The sequence below is a fragment of the Grus americana genome, chromosome 5 (assembly GCF_028858705.1).
Source record: "Grus americana isolate bGruAme1 chromosome 5, bGruAme1.mat, whole genome shotgun sequence".
NCBI classification, from domain to species: domain Eukaryota; kingdom Metazoa; phylum Chordata; class Aves; order Gruiformes; family Gruidae; genus Grus; species Grus americana.
In genome coordinates, this window is record NC_072856.1 from 42481332 (window position 1) to 42491197 (window position 9866).

At 43.6% G+C, this 9866-nt stretch overlaps 1 protein-coding gene across 2 annotated transcripts in view; it reads right to left on the minus strand.

The window, feature by feature from the left end:
* The window catches only part of SNX6 (sorting nexin 6), a 29922-nt gene extending 24392 nt beyond the window's left edge, over positions 1-5530 (minus strand). Inside the window, exons 1-2 of one of the 2 annotated variants that reach the window (XM_054826627.1) lie at positions 5425-5530; positions 5220-5267 (exon numbers count right to left, since the gene is read on the minus strand). In XM_054826627.1, the coding sequence (XP_054682602.1) occupies positions 5220-5267; positions 5425-5430 (54 nt within the window). In that variant the 5' untranslated portion in view covers positions 5431-5530. Of the gene's footprint in view, positions 1-5219; positions 5271-5424 lie in introns of both variants that reach the window. The other variant, XM_054826626.1, reaches the window with a different exon arrangement.
* Positions 5531-9866: the final 4336 nt, after the last annotated feature.

A 9866-nucleotide genomic window follows, 5' to 3' on the forward strand; every position in this document is an offset into this window, starting at 1 on the left:
TATTTTGCTAGTAATTGAGATGGTCAAAACAAAGTACATTTAGAGACAGCTGCAAGTTTGGGAAGTTTTTCTCCTCATTCCCCCTGCTCCCCCATATCAACAGCCTGCTGTAAGTAAATGTACTTGTAAAGGTAATTATAAAGGTACTAACAGTTGGAATGGTACTTTTAAGGAGAAAAGTGGTCCTATATTTCAAAGAAGCAAGAGCTATTAAAGACCTGGTTTATTCACGTTGTCTTACACTATTCTTTTTTTTAATATTTCCTATAATATACTGAAAAAGCTTTAAAAAAACCCAACAATATCCTGAACTTCACGGAGTTAAGTCTCCTTGGAAATATTTTTCTGAAAAAAACCAACAACAAACCAACCCAAAACCCCAAACCCAAGATTTCAATCTCTTCAAAATCAGCATAGGAAATGGCAAAAGTGCAAGGAATACGCATATTTTTTTTTCCACAAGACATGAAACCTGAGCTCTCTCACAAAATAATTCCAAAGTCACATCAAGAAGAAAATGAGACAATGATCAAATACAGAAAAATTGGAAGATTGTCTGAGCACCTCAATGTCTGGCAGTAACTGGACCAAAGGCTTCAACAGTACTCGGTGAAACTATAACCTCATCTAGACCCCAACTGAAAATTCGAGTCCCCTCACCCTTGTCATTCTACAGCAATTTGTCCTATAATGATTTAATCATCATGATCAGCAGACATTCAGAATATTTTTACAAGTACTAAGTCTAGCTCTGAAATCTTCTCCAATCACATTGTCAAAAAATATTTCAATGTCATGCTCATGAGGCTTACTTTTTACTGAGACACTGTGTTTTCCTTGATGCTGCTTTTCTCCTAGAAATATCACATTCTACAGTACAAAAATGCTTTGCCATACAAAGATACAGACCTTTTCCCACAATATTTTTCAGGACTGCATTTTAAAGTCCATACTCAAGTACAAAAATTCTTTAAGTATCAGCAACACACAGTACAAAGGTTACGCATGGGCAGATTTTAAAGGTAACGCTGCAAAGCACTGGAACAGCATTAGGAGAGAAGCATCAACTGCCACATCTTGTTTTTCCATCAGTTATCTTAATCCTTATCTTAAATCATGGTGGTCAGCACCCACTCTAGTTTTCTTGCTAACCTCAATGCATAGACAACTCTGCTGCTTATGTAGCAGCAACCAGACTAATATATCTTAGAATTAGTGTATTAAAGTAAACCAAAATCATACAGTCTACCATATTCTGCTAGGCTAGCAAAATACAACACTTCAATAGCTATTACACAAATAGTAATAGCTTTTCCTTATAGCAAAGTTGGAAGTCATTAAAACCACGGCACAGCAACATGTGATTCAGGCATCGCTTTTTCTTTTGTTTTCCCAAGGTTTAGGGGGGTCACTGCCTCACACAAAGGCATATTATCATGCAACAATCCATTGCAGATCACTTCTCAGAGGCAGAATCTCCTAGCTCCTACGGAGCTTCCAACGTGCTTAACATCTAATTTAGGAAAGAAAAATATAATCTGACATACCAATGTCTGCCTTATGTCATGACACCACATTTTTTAGCTTGTAAAAAAGTTTTTAGTGGTTACGCTGTCTGGGGTACTGTTTGTTTTTCTCCGGTCCCCCAGAATACATTAACAGAGTAATCTCAGCAAATAATCTGGATTATCCAAATGGTACTTTTGTAGTCTTTCACAGGTCACAAGAATTTCTACTAAAATGCTTTTTCCCCTCTCTTTTTTTAAAAAAGCGGTACAATACAAAAGTCTAAGTCTCAGTATAACAGCTGCTCCAGTTTGTCACTAGCACATATGCAGTCTCTAGGGCAGCGCACCCTGGCCATATGCACATATTCACAACTGTAGAAACAAAATGATTATTTGTGCTGAGAAAATTAAGAACTACCTAAACATGACAACTTCACTCATGACATACAACTGTAAAGGACTACTTGTTTGATTTATACTGAGTTAAGTTTGTAACAGTTTTGAGGAGTTTAATCATATGTTAAATTATGCTGCGTAGCCTGACTGCCAACAGGGAACATTTTCATCTGCAATGGTAATGAAGCATTTATGAAAGGTGTCAAAGACAATCAGAAAGCTGAAGGACTTTAAATGTATTCATGTGACACAATAGTTCACGTTGCATTACTGGGAATTAAATTCACAAACAACATCATCACGCAACAAACTTAAGCAATCTCTTCATCGCTACTTCCAAAAGAAAACTGCCACTAATGGATGGTTTTCTAGTCATGAAGGTAGTAGAAAATGAAAAACAAAAAAAAGCTACGAAACCTGATTTGGATGAAAACTGAAACGTAAGTACCAAAAATTCTGGAAAAAATGGAGGTGGGATACAGTCCCTTTGTATCTTGCCCCCTTTCCCCCAGTCCAATACATAGCATGATAATTTTACACTTAGATACATGCTCTACACCCATGCTGAACAACTTGCAAAACAAAAGCGAACTTAATTTAGCTGCTTCACAGTTTCCTATGCTATACCAAGAAAGTCCCTGGTTTATTCAAAGGGTCTAGAAAATACCCAAAGCCAAAACCAGGGCTAAAGCGATGTTACAGTACTAGAAGAGAACACAATGCAAGGAGAGGATTTAGCACCTAAGCTCCTGCTCAAGGATCAATTATACTTCAAATGATAATGGAAAGAAGCTGGTAGAGACAAGGGAAACAACCAAACATTCCTAGGGAACATCCTTTAACAGCAGTAACTGCTATACTCTATGGTCTTTCAAAAAAATTAGAGAAAAAGGACCCTTTTTTCAGCAGGCTCTTTACAGGCAGATAAATACATAGAGCAAGGGAAACAAACAATACATTTACAACAAAAGATGACAAAGTGTCATCACAGCATTAAGTTTCTAGCAGACCTGTTCAAAGTGGGTAGCTTGTTTCCCCTAAATGAGTAGACAACAGCATTAGCCAAGTCGGCTGGAGTTTGTATAGATACAAAACACACAAGACAGTATGAACAGAGCAATACTACACCACCTTTCAAAGCATGTATTGTTTATGTTAGAGGGACCACAAAAAACCCCACCAGGAACTGAGTTACTCTAAGCGAAACTCAATAGTATCTTCCTAAGTGAGATTTAGAAAAGAAATTCCTGCAAGTTCATTTTATGCACACCATTTATAAGTTCCTTCTACAGACCACCCACTGGTACTTCCTCAAAGATGACTCTCAGTGCTCTGTTTTACAATTTTTTGGAAAAGGCTCCATATGGTATAACACAATTGTTTGAAAATTACTGTTTTATGTGGCATCAGCATAATTTCCAGCCCTCTTTTCATCCTATCACCCCCACGTTAAACTTAAGACAACTGTAGTTGACCAACATGATTGTGAAGAGTTAAAATACAGTTGCCATAGCAATATCTGAATTCTAGAGAGGAAAGAGTACTGATTTTCAAAACTAAAAGCTCAATTACTTTAACCAGAAGTTGCCATCCATGCTTCCAAATAAAGGCTTGACCTACTCAGTTTTTATTCACAGAGGAAGGCAACAAATCAGAACCAGGAAACACTTTATGAAAAACTATTTATTTTTACTACTGCTACTAAGAAGGAAAAAAAAAGTCGTGGTTTTGAAGATTAAAGCACAGCAAATCCATTCACAAACAGACTGCCAGTATTGTTTTTTATTAGCTTTTCTGTATCACAAACAAAATCATGTCGATAACAACCTGTGTTTTAACCCCAAGGATTTATACAGCAGAGAAAAAATAAAAAGCCCAGAGTGATTGAAAATAGGAAACCTAAAAAAATTAGGGAAAGGAGAAGGATACTGTTCTGATTTAATTCCTTAGTGCTGGATGAAGATGGGGGAGGGGAGGAAAAAAAAAAAGAAAGAAGGATTACACTTGGCCAACTGAGATGATGTAAGTTGTCCAACAGCACAAACAAGCCTGCTAGGAGATCTCTTAAGGCTTTCAAATTATCTTGTGAACTCTGACTACCTGTAGCCTTAGAGGTGAAACTAATAACCAAACAAAGTTTCACACGGGATCAGATCTGCATTGTTATGTTCTACCTGGACCTTCAGATAAAGGCACCTTAACTGTGCTCTTCAATGTCTGTTCCTAAATACCAGGGACAACCTATGTAAAATACAACTCCATAATTAACAAGTTATTTGGTCCTTGTTCTGAAGACTCTCAAAAGACAACAATTTCTACCTTCTCTCTTTTTTTTTTTATCCACGCTCTCTCTTTTTTTAAAATCTGGTATTCTTACTAAATTAGCTGTACAATTAAAGGCAAAAGCTCTACAGTGGCCAGAATTGGCCTAATAAAATACTAGATTTTTAATTTCTGGTCATAAATTGGAACATAAAATGCACTGAATTCCTACCACGTGCCTACAGCCAAAAATCGCTTAGTACTTAACGTTATATTTGACACTTGAGCATGGCATGCACAATAAAAGGGTATACCAACACAGTGTTTTTCAGATTTTGTATTTTTAGTAATATACTGCATGTAGCCATTCTAATAACCTGAAATAGCCCAGGCAACCTAAGCAGCCCTGAAGCTGCTCTCCTACCTTGCTCAGAGTCAGCCTTTCTCAAGATAGCAACCGATAGGGGTAATCAGTCTGACTAAGTTATACTAGATTAGCCGATTTGTTGCTTAAGCGAGGCAGGCAAGTTAAAGAAAGACTCTTGCACCTAGGCCCCGGCTCACGATTAAAGATGGAACCCGGTGCTCTCCACAGGGCTGGTCAACCTGGACAGGACCACAGCACAATCCGGGTGTGTGCAGGGGGAGGGGGGCACGTACCACAGCAGGGAAGGACACAGAGGCAGAATATGAATCCCTAGCAACACACACAACCCCTTCTCAAGCTATTCCAACAAAAGCACAAAAGAACTGCCCTTCCAAAACTTGGGTGATGGAACAATGAAAAATTGAAGGCAAAACACACGCACACAGAGGCTGATTGCAGAGGGAGGCTGTGCTATTTCCACATTAGCAGATCCCCGCAGACAAGCACCCCGGACCCTAATTGCCTGCCGCCCCCCGGCATCCCGCGTCCCTCCTGGTACCCACGCAGCGGGCAGGGGCCAGCAGCAGCTGGAGGGCCCCCGGGGGAGGGGGCCAACCCTGCCCTCCCTGCCCCCCACCCCCCCCTTCCAGACGCCGGGGTCCCTAACGCCTCCCCGCGGCACTTACACCTCGGTCCTCCTCCGAGAGGAAATCTGGGCCGTCGTCCGAGCCTTCCTGCTGGGGGCGAAGAGGAGGAGGCGGAGCGGGCCGGGGGGACGCGGAGGGGCACGGCCGGCAGCAGGGAGGGTGGGGGAGAAACAAAGCGCACAGGTTAGCGACCCGGCCGCACACACCCGCCCCGCCCCGGCACCGCGGCCGCCCCGAGACCCACCATCATGGCTGCTCGCAGCGCTCCGCGCCCGCCAGCCCTCCCCCCGCCAGCCCGCTCGGAGCCCGGCGGCGAGGCGGGGCTGCAGCGCGCGGGGGCGGGGCGGGGCGCCCGGGCGGGGCGGGGCGGGGCGGCGGCCGGTTGCGCCTCTCGCGAGGGAGCGGCTGGCGCGGGCCGCGCGCGCCTAGCTTTCCCCTTCCCGCCCCTCTCTCGCTGGCGCGCGGGCGGTGGCTGTTGAGGGGAGGGCGCGAGGCTGCACAAGGCGGGCGGGAGCTGCGGCTGCCGGCCCTGGCCCTGGCCCTGGCCCTGGCCCTGGCCCGGTGGCTGCGGGCCCTCGCCGTGGCGTGGCCCGGCGGCTGCGGGATGGGGCTCTCGGCGGCGGGGGGAGAGGAGGGGAGCCGCCCCCGGACGGGGAGGTTGAGGCCGTGGCCGCGTGTGTCGCAGCCGGCTCGGTTTTCCCCTTTGATCCGTGGGTGTGCGCTGAGCCGTGGTGAAGCAGCAGCGCTCCTCGGGCTCACTGGTGGGTCTGGCGAGCTGCGAGACTCCGGTGCTCAAAGTGCATCCACGCTTCGATGGTGAACGTTTGGCGTGCGCGGTTTGCAGGGGCGGGAGGGGCTTTGTTCATGCCTACAAAACTCACGTGTTGGCACACTGAGGGCAAGTGTGCAAAACCTCTGAAAATGTCCATAATAGGCAGAACTCTGCTGCCATCCGTGACCTTTATTCTTAACTGATTGCTTTCATGCTGTCCTGCTTTCGTTTCCATCATTTTGGTGAGAGATGGGCTTCGCAGCACCAGCCCCTCACCACACGCACTTTTACAAGCATGTGTGTGAAATAGGCTACGCAATTACACAGTGCTAGAAATGAAGTGCGTTATAACATGCCTTTGATTTATGGGCAGTTCTGTGACTAAGATTGATGACTGCCTTTCTTCAGACTAAGAAATGGAGCCATTAAATGCCCCTTTGTCTAATGACAGTGGAAAACATCAGCATCCACAGACCAACCTGAATACAAGCATGGAGGATAGGGAGTCCATGCCTGAGACTGCATTTTTCTGTGAATCAGAGCTGGAACAGCCAACAGCCTCAGGGCGGGGTTTTATGATCAGCATAAACCAATGTAAGTGTGTGCCATCCCTGAGGGATGGTGGCAGGTGTGGACATCAGCACTCCCATGCGCGTACAGGCAGACAGAGGAGGGCATTGATCCAGTTGCATATTAATCCTGCAACAAATGATTGGTTGGTTTCCGTCTGAGTCAGCTTCATAATCCAGCCAAGCCCACAGTTACACAAGGACTAGTGGGACAGGACCACCGCTCGCCACAGTAGCGCATCGATGGGACTAAGCCACTCAGGAAATGACACCTTGAGCAATGCTACTCATGCAGCCTCCAGATAAGCGAAGAAAAAGCTTTCCGAGCTCTCTACTGCTTAGAAGCGTGCTTTGGAATTCAGAAATGGAAATTGTCTCTTGGAAATTGTTCTTAGTGCAGCTGTGGAAAGAGGCCTTTGAATATGCATTTTGTAAATAATTAAAAAAAGATGTTCTTTAAACAATTTTCATGCATGCAGTCTGTTTCTGCCTTGATACAGACGCATCATCCAAAGTACTGACTTACTCTCGGGTCAAGAGAAGTACAAAGATTTTTCAAGATACCGAGAAAGAGTACATGAGTATGTTTAAACCTCTGTTTAAACACAGACCTTGTCATGCCAAAGGGGTAAAGACAAAGTCACACAGGAAACTGATTTCTGGGGGTTCACCTGCATGCATTGGCACCCTGTTCTGTGCACAGTCTGGGCTCAGCACCATACTACCACTCCACCTAGCAAACGTATGTCTGGAATGAGGGTTTTTTTAATGTTTATTATTTATTGTTAATACATTTTTGTAGGACCAAAGAACCAAGTCGAAGAGTTGAGAAAAGGCTTCGCGAGTAATAAAGAGACAATTCCCTCTTCCAGGGGACAGCCTAGTAGTCCAGCTGGCTGGCATGAACCCGGCAGGATGTCCATCTCAGGTGCATCTACAAAAAATAAGGTTATATGACTTTCCATCGTGGCTCTGGAAGCAGGTCAGTCACATTTTGGATGGCCTGCAGGCTCATGAGGGACATACTCCAAAACAACAGTAGTGCTGTGGCTCTAAAGGTGCTCTCTGCCACATAACACCAAAACTGCTAAGGAACAATGCTATCCAGGATAATAATCTTTCGTCCTGCCCTGATCAACCTATCCCATCTCCATGTCTTGCCCTACTTTCATCTCCACACTCCTCCCTGCTGGCAGAGCAATGCTTGCTGCATGCTGTTTCCACTTCAGCGGCTGAGAGACAGATCATACATGCCATAGGGACATCCTAGCTCATAGGTGGGAGAAGAGCACTACCTCGCCTCAGTGCTCTTTTGTCAAGGCTCAGCTTTATAAGCCTGCTGTGATGCTGTAGGATCACATTCAGGTTCCTGGGGCAGTTGAGCTTGCCCACTTAAGAAGTTTCCATCTTGGCTGTTTGCACAGTCTCCTCTGTGTATACATAACAATAATAAACCAGGTCAATGAACTAGCACAACCCAGCAAGGGTGAAATTACACATTGTTATGAGGCAATCTGGCAGCCCTTTGGTACCATCACATTCCTCCTCTCCTCCTCCACACACCTCACTGCCTACACCAGCTCTGGTCTTCAGCAGGCCCTTGACTCCGGTCAACCTGACTCAGCAGCAGAAAAACTACACGGGATAAGGGAAGGGAAAACTTCAGACAGCTGAGTTGCATTGACTCTGATAAGCTGTGTGCCTGGCCCAAGGGAGGATACAGGAGTTTGAAGCCAGAAGAAAGGAAAGTCTTGGGGCTCTCAAATTAACATCTTGAGAAATTATTCCCTCTACCAACAGTATCTAATTTTTGCTCCAGGACACGCACTGACTCGTTCAGCTACTCATTTTTTGTCTCATTTTTTCCTCCCTTTTTTCCCCCTCTTTTTTTTTTTTTTTTTTACTACTGTGTTTTATTTTGTCTCATTTTTAGCTGCGAAACTCTTGAGGCAAGGATCATCATTATTCTGAGTTTACAGAGCCGTAATAGAAAGAGGGACAGATTCAGCGTCCATTAGGGGGGAAACTGCTGCAATATTGTAACACATAGGTCTTCAGCTTTTTTAACATTCGCCTGCAAAGACTCATAATGTCAGTAGATGGTGCTATATACGCATTTTTTGCAATACTTTGTCGCCGAGGTTTACCCAACCAATAACGTTTCCTTTGTGCTTGAGTGTGATATCCCTGGAAACCTAGAAGCCACACAATTTAAGAATTATTTGGTTTTTATCAGGGAATCACTGCAGAGATCTAAAGACTTTCCACTCCTTGGCATCATGTCATGTGGTGCTACCTGTGCTGTATGACTAATCGTGGAGTGATTCAGTGAATGCAAGGGTTTGATGTATGCAGGTGCTGTAGTCCTGATATTTCATTAGCTGATATATATATTTTTAAGAAGTGTGAGGAACTATTCTTCATGCCCTTTTCTCTTTTAAAAAGTCCCTCGACTTCCCTCTCTAAACCTAATTATTCTCAATTTCCTTCAAACAACCTCATGTATTGTTCATGTGGAGCTCAAATACAACATCTTGCAGACAAACTGTGGTCATCAGGACCAGCTTTCCTGTATCTTAGCACCAGATTGATTCTTCCTGTCGTTTCATCTTTGAGATGAAAATATTTTATTCCCTTACGTAGTTCATTTAAATTTTCTATTCTGCTGCTAACAAACTATTAAGGAACCGTATGATTAAAGCTGTATTGCAAGGCTTTTTTTTTTTTATGTCAGAGCAGAATATTACATTTAAAAAAGGTGAATCAATATTTACCTTTTATTTCTGTGGAAAGCTAGAGCTTTTAAGTGTAATGTTTTCAGAAGGTTAAGGCTGAAGGAGGAAAAGGCTTCAAAATCTTATTATAAAACCAGTCTAAAAAGCTCAGTTAACAACAGAGGCTTTTTACCTGTTAGAGGGAGAGATCACTTTACAGCAAAAAATGGCTATCAAGCTGATCATATTCCTTTAGGAACACAAAGAGGATGTGAGCTGTAGGATTAAAAGAACAGAGGAAAAAAATGTATAATATTCTAGAGAAGAAAGCAAAAATATAGCTTAGTATAGTATGTGCCTAGTAACTTCTAGCCACCCTGAAGAACAATAATTTCCATCAGAAAAAAAGATAATCTGTTTCTCAGTGTGGAATAGACTTCTGTGAATTCCAAAGCATAATGGAGCCATATGCAAATAATAAGGATGTGTGGGTTTCTATTCAGACAGCAGGGATCCTGAAAAGGCTCACTCTGCAGTTTGAGAAATCCTGGCCTCCTTGTGCCAGATGCTGACTATATGCATGCATATACATTGTAATGCAATTCAGCACACTTCTTCCCTAGGAAAGAAT